The sequence below is a fragment of the Trachurus trachurus genome (assembly GCF_905171665.1).
Source record: "Trachurus trachurus genome assembly, chromosome: 3".
Lineage (NCBI taxonomy): Eukaryota > Metazoa > Chordata > Actinopteri > Carangiformes > Carangidae > Trachurus > Trachurus trachurus.
Window position 1 is genome coordinate 37,206,286 of NC_139893.1, and position 14,529 is coordinate 37,220,814.

The window sequence follows — 14,529 nt, forward strand, 5'->3', positions numbered from 1 at the left end:
TCACAACACTGTATGTTGTAAATCTCTGGGCAGGGCTATGGGCTGGCGTTGCTAACGGGAGGAGTGCAGAGAGTCTTCTACTGCAATTAAAGTACTTAGGGGCTATTTGTAGATCATACAAACCCACTTTAAAAAAATGCTACTATCCCTTTAATGTGTGTGCTAAACCTTTCATATTTAGTGGAATATATAAGGACCAGGACTCCTTTACCACAGACTGTGACCTTCCTAGACTCTTGTTGCTCACCTGTATGCATAAATGGTTGGGGGGAAAAACAAAACAAAACAAAAACAACTTTGTATTTTTGTACTGTTGATTCTGATGGAAAATGCCTTTTCCAAACAAGAAAAAAGAAAAGAAAAAAAGACCATGTTTCCTGCTCCACAGAGTCCAGTGGCACCGTGCTTTACACCATTTCATCTGATGCTCGGCATGGGGCTCAGTGATGCAGCTGCTCTGCCATGGAAACCCCTGTCATGTTTTATATGCTGATGTTAACACCAGAGGAGGTTTGAGTCAACAGAGCGTTGGAGGGTTTTATGCACCCTGCACCTCCACCACCGCACTCTGTAACTTTTACATGGTGTGAGTTGCTGCGTGTCCACTCTGTAACACCATTTTATCTTATCAGGGAAAATCTAGGAGTGAAGAGGTGTCACAGATTACAGCACCACACTCAACAGCTCAGTCAGCTCTTCACAGTGACTCATTCTGTGACAAATGTTTGTGAAAGCACACTGCATAGGTGAATGAGACTGAGTTGGACGTTTAGAGGTGTGGTCCAGTACTTTGTCCAAGTCTAGTTTAGGGGTGTAGGGGTGACACATGTTTTACTGAGTAGATCCAAACATGATGCTGATGTGCTTCTGGATGTCTTTCTGCTTTTCCAGCTCTGCAAAAGCAGTGAGATGTGTAAAAGAGTGCAACACAAGTGTAATGGGTATGCTAGAGTAGTGACATGTAAGCACTGCAATTATGTGATGTATCAGAGTGGAACTGAAGACTTCAAGTGCTTCACTTGGTTACCGGGGAAATCCATAGTGGAACCACCTGTACAGTAGTCTGCTGCAAGAATACAGGTTGTCTGAATGTGCAGAACATAACCTTTCTGAAAAGATGCTAACTAGGAGGTTACTAATCTTTATGAAGTAGACACCAATTATACTAGGGTAAGTGCCAAACAAATTTTTTTTTAAAAAAAGAGAAGAAATGAATAAAAATTGTTTTAAGACCATGCATCAGATTTGTTAAAATCTACATATTGTATTAATGTTTTGCATCAGAAATGACATTTGAACGCTTTTTAGCAAAAGTAAGACTGAATGCCCTGACAATGTCAAATGGAGTAATCACAAAAGAATAATAAATATTAAATTGTTTTATCTACCTAAAGTGGATTTAAATGTATATTTTCTTCTGGAAACATTGAATTAATTTGACTTTAATTGGATTTTTTGCTGTAGTTCTACATTTGAATTTTAATGCATTTTAGCAACACTGGGCAGGACTTTCTGATCCTAAAAACACCACGTTTCAACAAAATAATGTGTGACAAATATTTTTAAATTTGTCAAGAAACATAGTGTTGCACAAGTGAATTACATTCATTCCACATTCGAGTCCAGATTAATTGTCCGGTATATAGTCAGATTTTTATGAAAAGATACTGGTTACACCACTTGACACTGGGTTGCTTCATGTCATTGACCCACTAATCTTGCTGCTTTGTATAGAAGGTAATCATAAAAACAGCCAATATGTCACCAGAGACTAAGGAATCATGTTCATTTGAAATACTCTAATCTTTCTGACAACCAGAATAGCCAGAATATTCACTTTTTCTTTTTCTTTTTTTTTTGCAGTAAATCATGTTCATGTTTTGATGTTGTGTTTTGGCCTGTTGCTCCACCCACTGCTCTCTCCCAATCACAAAGTCAGAAGCACTTCAGCCTCCAGGTTGCCAGTTCCCACTGAGCTGCAGCTACAAGCGTTGTGGATTTGACGTTACTAACATTAAAAGACCTCGCTATGACTCTCAAAAATGGAAGCGGAAACAAAACCAGGATCTGCACAGGAGATGTGTTTGAAAGATGGAGACGGCTGAAAGTGGAGAAGAACTTGAGGACAGATGGAAGAGTGACTCATTTTCTCCTGGACAACACATCTAACTTTTTGCATAGTAATCTGTTTTCCCAGTTTTATCCGTTCATTCCCTTCTATTACTACATCGTCGTGGAGACTGTGTGAGTGAGTCTCGGGGTACCATAACCACAAAGCTGGAGCAGGGCAGAGGTTAGCGTGTGGCTATCAGGCAACCTCGGGCCTGGGGGCGAAGGGGAGGAGAAACAACTTGCTGCAGTGTTTTGAATTTAGCAGCAACAGTTTACATACAGTACATCTGCTCTGAAGATGCAAACTGCTCTGAAATGATGATAACTACACTGCATTTGTGTTTGGACAATTATGTAGGAGTTATTAATTATTTCTTAATGGCTTTCAGTCAATTAGGTAGAAAAAATGGGCAGCAGTCACTTCAGTATGCTTCTACAGCTGTTAAATGTGCATTAGTGCCAGGTCAGGGCTCAGATACTGTATGAGGAAGGAAGAAGTGTCTGACCCTGTGTCCTCCTCCCAGTAGAAGTATCCTCTGGTCTGGTGGGAGTGGTTGATCTTGTCCCTCTGGGTGGTCCTCATGAAGACGCCGGTCTTGCGGGTCTGTTTGGTGAGGCGGTTGTGGATGTCGGAGATGATGGTGAAGTTGGTGCCTTGAGGGTAACAGATGCCCACATTGATCCAGTCGTTCCTGACACAAGAGAACAAGAAACATTACAATTAAACTCATTTACTGTTTGTTGGGCTGGTTTGATCTGATCCATAGATTAATTATTGCTATTTTTGGTAACACTTTATAATAAGTAGACAATATTAAAGCTGCCCTGTGGAGTTTATACATATAAAACAATGTCCGTTACATTGCAGCCATTGCCAAACGATTTATTAGGATGATCATTGAACGCATCTCCACCACACAAGAGTCCCTGGCTTACCCAGGAGCGCAATTGCCTCTGAGGAGCGACTTTCCCGCGCTGTCGCACAGGGAATTACGTTTGTAACGCAACACGTTCGGATTTGACGTAGAGTTTAGAGCGCTGGTAAACAGAAGAGAAGAACATGTTATAAAATTGTCTAGTCTGATATGTGCAGCCGGTGGAAGCACTGCCACCGAGCCACCGTGCCGGTGTTACACCGGAGCAGAGGAGACCCGACGGCGGATTCGTCCCGCCCCCCTCCCCCCGACACGCACCGCACCGCAACTGGAGAGATCCGCCCGGTGAGCGTTCAGAGTTGACCACCGTACCCCCCTCCCCCCCTCTCGCTGACCTCCTCCTCCTCCTCCTCTTCCTCTCTTCTCCTCCTCCTCCCCCTCCTCCTCCTCCTCTTCCTCTCTTCTCCTCCTCCTCCTCCTCCTCTTCCTCCTCTTCCTCCTCTCTCCTCCTCCTCGCAAGAGCCCCGCGGAGCCCAGTCTCTCCCTCCTCTCCCACACTTCAGCACCTGTCCTGCTACAGCTTGGCTCGCTCCACCGTCCTTTATTTCTGAAGTAGCTATAACTAATAATAATGCAACGTATTGCCTAACTATACACGCATATGAGTGATACAGTAAATTGTTTACACTAGGAGTAAAGTCATTTAAAACGAGGAGCGAGCCGAGCCGACACGGTGCAGTCTATGGGTGCAGCCCAGGACAGGTGCTGAAGTGCGGATGAGAGGAGGACAGACCGGGCAGGAGCAACCAGCCCAGAGGCGTCTCAGTCCTCGGCCGTCTTTAATGTCCCGAGACCCTTTCAATCCGTTTAAGGTTATTTGTTTGTGTTTAGGGAGGCTATATTTGCTTAGAATATTTTCTGGCAACCAGAAAAGCAATGTTTCACCCGGCGTGGCGGCGCCATCACACTCGCTCGCAAAAAAAAAGACAAGAAAAAAGGAAAGAAAAAACGCACTTACACACATTTTGGAGGAGGGAAGCGCGTCACAGCAACATTTTTATTAAATCATAGTTTTCTATAAATTAAGACAGTGTGCGGGACTATTTTTCACCCAGCCCCCCCAAAATGTAGGCCTATGTAGGCCTATAAAAATATGAAAATAAATTGCGTGTAGGCCTAGATATCGTTTAGGGATTTTTTTTACTAAACGTTTACAGTTTCATTCCGTGTAAACGTTTACACATGTATAAGGTCACACCCCTAAATAAATGCCAAAGTTGAATGACCACAACTTTTTTTTCTCTTCCTACTTCGCCAGTCACCTGGTTGCCTGGTTACCTGCACTTACCGTTCGGAGAGGGAGGGAGGGAAGGGGGGGGTTAACGTCATCGAACGGCGCAGACTGACTCCTACTCGAAAAAAAACACGGCTGATGGCTCGTAATGAGCAAAACTCCACAGGGCAGCTTTAAGTGTAAGTTAAAGGGATAGTTCAACATTTTGGCAAATTGGCCCATTGCCATAATCCCTATAGTTTTAGGAGTAGGTTTGTTACCTTTAATTGTCAGTGCAAGCTAGTTTTTAGAACGGCGGAGCAGAGCCGTGAGCTGCTCAGAGCTACGCTACGGAGGCTAATGGGATTTCTTGGTTTCCCTCATCAAACTCATCAAATACACAATCGTATATTATCTCATATGGTGCAGGTCACAACTTGAGAGCGTTTTGGAGTTGTTGGATTGTGTATTTGATGAGTTTGATGAGGGAAACCAAGAAATTCCATTAGCCTCTGTAGCATAGCTCTGAGCAGCTCGCAGCTCTGCTCCGCTGTTCTAAAAACAGATTGCACCGACAATGAAAGGTAACAAACCTACTGCTATGACTATAGAGATTACGGCAATGGGCCAGTTTGCCACAATGTTGAACTATCCCTTTAAGCATTAAATACTGAACTCATTTCACATGAATACTGATGAGTATGTAGTTTATAAACACAGTTAAAAATGTTTTACTCATCATTGATAAGCACTAACCGTATTTATAAACTACACACTAATGAGTATTAATGCGTTATAAAGGAAGAATTCAGTATTTATTAATGCTTAACTAATGCTTAATAGTGTGTACTTATTATAAAGTGTTGCCCTATTTTTCTTTGAACATAAAATTGCATTTTCAAACACCTAGTCTCCTGTTTACTGGAAACGACAGTCAAGAGAAATTCCAATCTATTAAATCAGATTGTTGAGCTGCATCATTTTCTGAACTCTTTCCAAAAATATATTTCTTTGAGTGAAATAATCGCAGCGCTTAGTACCAGCTGAACCATCCAGGCTGTCTTTGTGAAGCTGTTTGTTCCACTAGAAGCTGCCGCACTTACTGAAATCCACCAGCGTCAACAATTCAGGATGGCACATTTAAAGGATTAATACTTAGTTTAGTGACGATCCTTTTATCAGATGTTTAAATTCAGACAGAGGCAGCTTCATTTCACTGATTACACTCTGATCAGTCTGAGGAAAAACAAACGAGTCAGACTCCAGAGCCCCGTCCCACTCGCTGTGTTTCCCTCCATGACCTGTAGATGGAGCTGTTGGTGTGTGCGCCGCCTGTCACACTGTTTTGGCTTCCACACAATCCACGTCAGGGTGGACTCAGGCCACGGGGAATAGCTGACATGCTTGAAATGACAACAGGCCTTCACGCGCTTTAAACGGCTGCGGGCCACTCTGTAAACACTCAGTGAGGGGGTGTGTGAGGGGGGAGCGAGGCGAGGCTCTCCCCATCTCTGTGGCGAACCCTGATGAATAACAGGAGTGAGAGGAGCGAGCCGACAGCCTGCGTCACATTACTTCACCGGCCTGCATGTTTGCTGACGGCCTTTTAAAGGAGGGGCCGGCGTTAAGAAAACCAAATAAATCCTGTCAGCTGTAACTCCTTGTGTCATCGTCCATAAGCGACTTGTCACATGTTGTATTGTGTTTAGATCACGGTGTAACTGGACCACAACTCAACCTCTTTATGGAGGGTGAAGTCATCAGTACAGTATCAGTGTGTGTCCGTGGAGAGCAGCTGCACGGTGACTCACAGGTGTTTGAACATCCCTCTTGTTTCATTTCTTACTGCTTTAATCTGTGAATTTCCCACATTAAAACGTCTAGAAACAACTTTGACCTGTGTTTTATGTGTTGTAGAAATGCAGTCTTACATTTTCCACATGATGTCATCAAATTCTAAAAAAAAAAAAAAAAAAAAAAAAAAAAAAAAAAAACAAAGGAAGCTTTAATTTTTTTTTTGCACCTAAACCGGATTCAGGGCTCATTTCAGATCTGACCACATTCAGAGGTGGCCCAGACCACATGTGTCCACATTCCTTCAGCAGTGGGAACACTGATAGATCCTGACCACACTGGAAGAGCAACCACTTCTTTAGAAATATCTGTTACAGTTAAGCAACCACATTGTCTATACTCTCAAAGACCCAGGACAGATGCTTTATGTAGATCTGTAATGTACGGGGCCATCACAGTGTGGAACATGTTACCTGGTATAATCACTAATGTACCCTGCAGGGCAAATTTGAAGAAATTGCTGAGAGATTATGTTAATAACAACATCATTGTAAATTGAATGGGCAACTGCACTCACTATAAGGAAACAGGATGTGAATTAATGATTTTGAGTGGACTTATATCAATTATATATATCAATGTTTGTAATTTGACTTGTTGGATCAGGTATCTGACATCTGTTCTTTTTTTTATTTTTTTTATTTTTCTTGTTTTTGTCATGAAAATGCTTTTTTCTACTGTATGTGATATGTCATGTTTTTTGTAGTATGCGGACCCCAGGAAGAGCAGCTGCCACTAATACAGTGTTTTTCAACCTTGGGGTCGGGACCCCACGTGGGGTCGCCTGGAATTCAAATGGGGTCACCTGAAATGTCTTTGTTTTGTTTTTAGCTGATTATTATTCCTTTTAAAATCATGATTAAAAACAGCACACAATCTTAAACAACTGTTTTCTATACTTTCACTTTCTCTAATATAAATCGAATTCAAATAAAATTGACAGGATTGACAGTGACTGCACGTGGTCACAGGGTCGCCAGACATTTGTGATGTGAAAATGGGGTCGCGAGCCTAAAAAGGTTGGGGACCACTACACTAATGGGTTTTGAATAAAGGATAAATGATAAAGGATTAACTAGCCTCATCTTCTGAAGGACAGCCTAGTCTACTGACGTCCTTCGAAGGACCATCATCTGTAATGACCAGAAACTCTACTCCACCTGTCGACTGGCAAAAAAACAACACCTGTTAATTTCCATATAAAAAAAGGAAGTGAGATCAGGTGGAAGTGATCAATGGAGACTCTTTAAAGCAGGTGTGCGAACTGATCAGTGTGATCAATCACTGGAGTATATAATCATTATAGTCATTATAATGCTTCTGTCTACTCTTCACATAAACAAACATGGGGATTCTGTGTGGAAGCTGCTGTGAGAGGCTGTCTCTGCAGTCAGAGTGTGTCGTACGCCGTTAACACATCATCTTGTGCGTTTCACTGACTTGTTGAAGTTGATGAGCCAGATGGTGACCTCAGCCGGTGCCACTTGGTCCCAGTGGATGGTGTAGCCTTTAGCCAGCGTGATCACAGGCTGGAACTGCTGGTAGTGCTTCCTCTTCCCCAGGGCGCCCTCTAGTGTCAGAGGCCGATCGGGGTACTCATCCCTCACCATGTCCATGTTCAGGTTGGCAGGGTTACGAGTCTGGATGTAGACCTGCAGACAACCGTAGAGTTTTTTTTTGTTGCCATTTTTAAAGTTTGTTAGGACCAAGAAAAAAAAGTGAGAGACTCATTTAAACCTTGATGTGGTTTTACATCAGAAATATGACTTTTAAAGGGATAGTTCAACATTTTGACAAATTCGCCTATTGCCATAATCCCTGTAGTCATAGCAGTAGGTTAATTATCTTTAATTGTCGGTGCATGTTGTTTTGAGATCAGCGGGGCAGAGACTTGAGCTGCTCAGTGAACACAATGGAGGTGAATGGTACAGGTCCCCTGTTCCTCATCAAACTCATTAAATACACAATCCAACAACTCCACAACGCTCTGGTGGATGAGTTGTGACCTGCACATTCACCACGCTATGAGTTAATCAGGTATATTTATGTAACATTACAACACATGAAGCAAATACTCGGAACTACTTGCGCTTTTGAAATCACTCCGCCTAACAGCCATGTCTGGAATGTAGTTCAGGCTATGCATTTGCCTTGAAAACAACTCTGTCTCATAATGTTACATGATTATCTCATAGCTTGGTAAATGTGCAGGTCACAACTTGTCCACCAGAGCGTTTTGGAGTTGTTGGATTGTGTATTTGATGAGGAACAGGGGACCTGTACCATTCACCTCCATTGTGTTCACTGAGCAGCTCACGTCTCTGCCCCGCTGATCTCAAAACAACATGCACCGATAATTAAGGGTAACAAACCTACTGCTATGACTATAGGGAATATGGCAATAGGTGAATTAGCCAAAATGTTGAACTATCCCTTTAAAGGAATAAAGCAATAGAAAAAAAATCTCATATTGGCTTTGAGACAGTGGGGTTTGTGTTCCTGTGTCCATCTGTTTACAGCTTTAACATAACACATTCAATGCTCTGAATATTGAAAACAAGATTTTTTTTTAAAGAAATGCATAAATCATATATAAGCTCTAAAGTTATTTTGGCATCCCGGACTTTTTGATCAAAATCATATGTGCATCATCCAAACCAGCTACAACAGTTTGAGTACATTTGTGCAACACTGATCAACAATTCAGATGACTGAGACAGTCAGTTATCTGTAGTTCTGCAGAACTCTGGGATTAGAACAAGCATGCCATCAGCTGATGTTAAACAGAGTTGATTTTGTGTTTGCAAAGGCTGTTCTGTGTGTGTGTGTGTGTGTGTGTGTGTGTGTGTGTGTGTGAGTGAGTAGGATGCCTGCTCACCCACCTGTGCATAATGGCCACTGCAGATGGCAGCCTTCCAGTCGGGCACGTCGATGCAGTCAGGATGACGGAGCAGATAGTTGTCTTCTTTCACCAGGAAGGCTCCGGGGTACTCCGAGACCGAGCCGTCGATATCGTGGAAGATGGTCGTCTTGTCCCCGTCCATCTGCATCTTATTAAACCAGGGACCCGGTTCCCCGAAAAACACCCGAGACGTGATCTGCAGCAGAGCGAATCGAAATACGTTTCATTCATTTAACTTACAAAAACAGAAAACAGCTGCTGTGTGTGATGGTTTTCAATATCTATTTGATCCCAAAGTAAAAAGCCCAGCCTTGTCTGACGTCTCACTGACTCACAGGGACGTGGTCGAAGGTGATGTCGGTCACGTTGTTATTGGGGCAGCTCTGCCATGAGTTGTTGAGCCTGAAGCCAAATGCGCTGGTGTGACGTCCGTCCAGAGCTGTGTATTTCCTAAAAGTGCAGTTCTGAACGTTGATGGGCCCATCGTAGATCTGCATACCCCGGATAGGAAAGTCACTGCAGATAAACACACACAGGAACACATGTTTGTTCAGGTATCTTTTTTCGAGATTGATCATCAAACTTCGAAAACATGAAGCATCAACATTGATGGACAAGAAGCTGCAGTTCATCTAATGGCCACTAGAGTGTGGCTCTAACTGTGAGGCAGTCCTCATACACTCCTTTTCCACCAAGTTGGTTCCAGTGCAGAGCCAGAGCCTGACTTATCACCGGTTCTTTGCTTTTCCACCTCTTACACAAGCACTAGCTCCTGGTTCTTAAAGGGATAGTAGCATTTTTTAAAAGTGGGGTTGTATGATGATGTATACCCAAAGAAACGGCCTATTTTCGCGGCCTAAAATTATATTATAGTGAACAATGGAACTGTGTTTTTTTTTTTTTTTCCAGGTAAAACCTCTTTTAGGCCACGAAAATAGGCAGTTTCTTTGGGTCCATTCACAACAATGTATGTTGTAAATCTCTGGGCAGGGCTATGGGCTGGCGTTGCTAACGGGAGGAGTGCAGAGAGTCTTCTACTGCAATTAAAGTACTTAGGGGCTATTTGTAGATCATACAACCCCACTTAAAAAAAATGCTACTATCCCTTTAAAACTGGTTTCCAGACAAGCACCAACTCCTTGCTGGTCTCGAGCCAAAAACAGACTGCACCAGGGGCTGGGGGCGGGGTTACCTGACCAACAGGACCACCGCAAAGACATACAGAGACGTTGGTAGTAAATATCTCATCACATTTGTGTAACTGCTAATGCAAGTAGCCTACATTTCAAGCTGAGTAGCCAAGCTACAGGCTGTGGCTAACAACAAAGGCTAATGTTCATTTAAACATTTTTGCTCTCTACACAGAATTTCCTCACCCATACCACTCTGCGGGTGAATCAATACAGTAACACTGATTTAATTTTTTATCAAGCCTTAAAGGGATAGTTAATAATTTTGGCAAATTGGCCCATTGCCATAATCCCTATAGTCATAGCAGTAGGTTCTTTACCTTTAATTGTTGGTGCAAGCTGTTTTTAGATCGGCGGAGCAGAGCCGCGGGCTGCTCAGAGCTACGCTACGGAGGCTAATGGGATTTCTTGGTTTCCCTCATCAAACTCATCAAATACACAAACTCCAAAACGCTCTTGTGGACAAGTTGTGACCTGTACATTCACCACGCTATAGACATTGGTTGTGAATATCTCATCACATTTATGTTACACATAACTGTTAATCGATGCAAGTACATTTCAAGCTGGGAAGCCGAGCTACAGGCCGTGGCTAACAACAATGGCTAATGCTCATTAAAAAAAAATTAAAACATAATTTAAACGGAACGTTACGAGACAGAGTTGTTTTGGAGGCAAATGCAGAGACCGCTTGCCAAAAAAACTGCCCCGACGGGAACTCGTATCAGCGGTTTTGCACGAATTAACTTCGAAAACAACTCGGTCTCGTAACGTTACGTTATTATCTCTGCATAGTTGAAGCTGTGGTGCGCTGAGTTATAGACTGACAAGCATCTGCCTTACCACAAGCCAAGTCCCAAAGCCTCAGCTCCATCTATAGCCCACCCCTCCTCTTTGGCCAGTTTGGTATTAGCAGAGAGGAAGAGGAGAGGATGGTGATGTTGGAACAGTCGCTTTGAGCCTCATGTTTCAGAAAGCTGTGGGTGATGTCACTGAAGCTACATCCATCTTTATTTGAGGTTTATCTTGCTGAGATTGTCCCCCCCCCCCCTTCAATTCAAAAACATATGTTATTGTTACTTCGGTCCACAGGGATTAGTCACTGTTGAAAACACCACCGAAGAGAGACTGAGACCAAATAATCCAGTTTCTGGCCTGTACAGCTCTAACCAAATGGAAGGTGCCACGCCGTGCTCAAATAATTTCCAGCTGAAAAAAAAGGCAGAGTCTGTTGTGGACGTATTGTGTAACAATGTGAACACGCTGATGCGTTCAAGGTCAGACGGACTAACGATTCAAATTCAGGATTATATGCATGACTCGCTGCCGTGGACGCTGATGAAAATCTTTTTCTATCCAGTGGCCATCATCAAATGCTCCGCGCAGCACAGCAGGCGAGTGCAAACTCAATTGCATGCATGACTTTATCCTGTTGCATCAAAGAACATGAGGATGAATATGAAGCATCCAGACTGAAGCTCCTTTCTGCAGACTCCCCTCTTTTTTCCCCCACACACAATAAAGGAATCTCTGATAATACTACTGCTGAGACATTCCTTCTTGACTTTGCCAAGTGGGCTGGAGCTGATTCCGAGCATACCGAGTCTGTCTCACACACACATACCAGCCTCTATTAAACCAGCAACCCCACCCAAAGTCTATCTTTGGAGTATGAAACAGTGGGCATGACGGGCGGCTGTCAGGCGTTCTCACTGTGCTCCCTCATGAAGAAAAGCAGCTGAGCTCAGGTTGAAGTAATTCAACGATTTACATAACAACCAAACCCATGGTGGAGGATCTCCACAGCTGGACAAACATCTCTCCAACGTCTTCCTCATCTTCTCTAATGAAAATGCAGACCAGGTTTTCCGGTTTCAGAAAAACTGACTTGACCTTCACCATAGTTTATTACAACAAATACCATTGTCTAAATGCATGAACGTGCTGGAACTTAGGTTAAAGAACCTGATATTTTCATTTTAGAAATATGGTTCAACATTTATGCAAAAATAAGACCTTGTATCTACAGACCAGTGGTTCTTCCCACACGGAAAAAACCTATAGGTTTTAATATAGGTTTGAATATATGTGACATACATAAAATTGGCCGTTTTCATATATACGCATACTGTATATGCTAATATATATGGTGCATATATGCACAGATAAACTGCATGCGCATATATCCTCATGAGGATATACAGGATATATACGTATGCGCATATATGAAACCTATATGCAGTTTATCTGTGCATATATGCACCATATATATTAGCATATATGCGTATATATGAAAACGGCCAATTTTATGTATGTCACATATATTCAAACCTATAGGTTTTTTTCCGTGTGGGTTAACCTTTTTTTCTGGGCACTGGAGCCCTTGCATATTTTTTTTTGCAACCCTGAGGACCTTGCCCCTCAAAGCCAAAGGCAAAAAAGTCCCAAACCAATTTGAAAAAAAAGCTTCTGTAATTGCATCATGGTATATTTATTAACGGTTCTGAGGTTCTGTGATTTCAAAAACGGCTGCACACTGAACATTGCACATTACACGTTAGTGCGTTTTACACCATCTTCCTGTGAAATGTTTAACAATTAAAAGCCAAATTATGAAATTAATGGAGACCATGGGTCCTGGGTCAGTGGGAAGCATTGAGTTTGTCTTTAAAAAGACAAACAACAGACACTCAAAACCATCAAAATGTGGCTTCTTACCCATCCACAGATGTTTGACTTTCTAATGGCATCTAACAGGTGATGTGACAGAGGGAGGGGTAGGGCCTACTTGTGATTGGGCCAGCCCAGTGTCGGTATAGAACCTCTGCTTTATGGACCATTTGTTAGTCCAAAATAACTTTTTTCCCACTCTTACTGACCCAAAAGTACATGGGCCCAATGGGCAAATTCCCGGTAAACCAGATTACCAGTCCAGCCTCGCCCTTATATCTGTAGCTTTAGTGGTGTGAGTTATGTTATACAGATACATCGAGGTTCTGCACTTCCTCTGAGCAGGTTGAGTGTGTTTTCAACATATTTAGGATTTGCTGCATCAGTTAACCCTACTGTCTTTGGTTTCTGCCTGGACTCACTTTGTGTTACCATCAGATGTGGCCTCTTCATTGGGTCAAGTGTACACCCATAACTAGAAGTTACAGTTGTGTCTGTGAAAATACACTTCATTATTATTATTATTTATAATATATAGGGTTATAAATGTTTTTGAAACAGTTACATGAGTCCTCCATGTCCTGCACAGTCCATTTTAGAGCTGCTTGAGTGATGAGCTGAAAACATCTTTAGAAAGTTTTGATACGACATCGTTTTGAGCTTTTTTTTTTTTTTTTTTTAAAGATAGCTGCTACTTACATGCCACGTGGCAGGGTCCTGTCCAGGTGATCAGACCCTCCAGGTCCCCAGATCCTGTTGTCAGGGAGGGGCATCCCATGGTTGTCGCTTTCACCCACAAACAGCGAATTCTTCACCTGCTGACGGGAGCCGTCGTCGTCCGGAAATGTCCCTCCGCTACACACACACACACACACACACAGGGAGAAGAAAGTGTAAGTGCAGATGTAGCGGTATATTAATATAAAATTATCTAATCGATTGTGACTGCTTCTTTGTTGAGGAAATGTAGCTCTGAAATGTCAACACTAAACCCTTTGAAATACAACTTGGAACTAGATCAGGATTTGATAACTTCATCCGAGAGTGAAGACAGAGGGAGGGCATAAAGGAAAGACCTAATAACAGACATATCACTCCAGGACTGGAATCAGCATGAACTAAGGCCTCAAACAATCAATACTCAACAATTCAAAAATTGCTGAGCAGTTTTCAAGTAGAAAGTCTAGCAAGAGGTCAAGGGAGGAGGAGGAGGGCCAATCAGAAACCTGGCAGCAATGTGGTCACACCAAGCTCAAGGGGGATTTCATTTACATCAACTGCCCGGCCTTTAAGGGAGGCAGGCTTTTATTAGAGAGAGGCCTTTATTTCTAACTCCCTCTGTTTTATATTTGCTCATATCTTAAAGGGATAGTTCACCCAAAATTCTAATTTCACTCATTATCTACTCACCCTCATCTCAACTAATATAAGAGCTGTGAGAATTTTCAGAGTCCTCCGTCCCTTCTCTGAGTTACGGGGGGGTCCGCGCAGCAGTATTTGTCCACATAATGGTTGTCAATGGATACCAACTTTCTTCGTCCAAAAAGACACACCAAAAAACATCCAAATACCTCCATAGTGCTCGTCTGTAATGTCCCTCTTGTATTGAAGCCCCGACATGAGAAATTGTTCTGAAAAAAATTGAATAAGTCT

General features: G+C 42.6%; 1 protein-coding gene across 1 annotated transcript in view; it reads right to left on the reverse strand.

The window, feature by feature from the left end:
* The window catches only part of cemip (cell migration inducing hyaluronidase 1), a 147,454-nt gene that overhangs the window by 9,326 nt on the left and 123,599 nt on the right, over nt 1–14,529 (reverse strand). The window contains exons 19-23 of the mRNA XM_083995386.1: nt 13,576–13,731; nt 9,352–9,532; nt 8,997–9,212; nt 7,555–7,766; nt 2,619–2,804 (exon numbers count right to left, since the gene is read on the reverse strand). Of these exons, the coding sequence (XP_083851512.1) occupies nt 2,619–2,804; nt 7,555–7,766; nt 8,997–9,212; nt 9,352–9,532; nt 13,576–13,731 (951 nt within the window). The remainder of the gene's footprint in view (nt 1–2,618; nt 2,805–7,554; nt 7,767–8,996; nt 9,213–9,351; nt 9,533–13,575; nt 13,732–14,529) is intronic.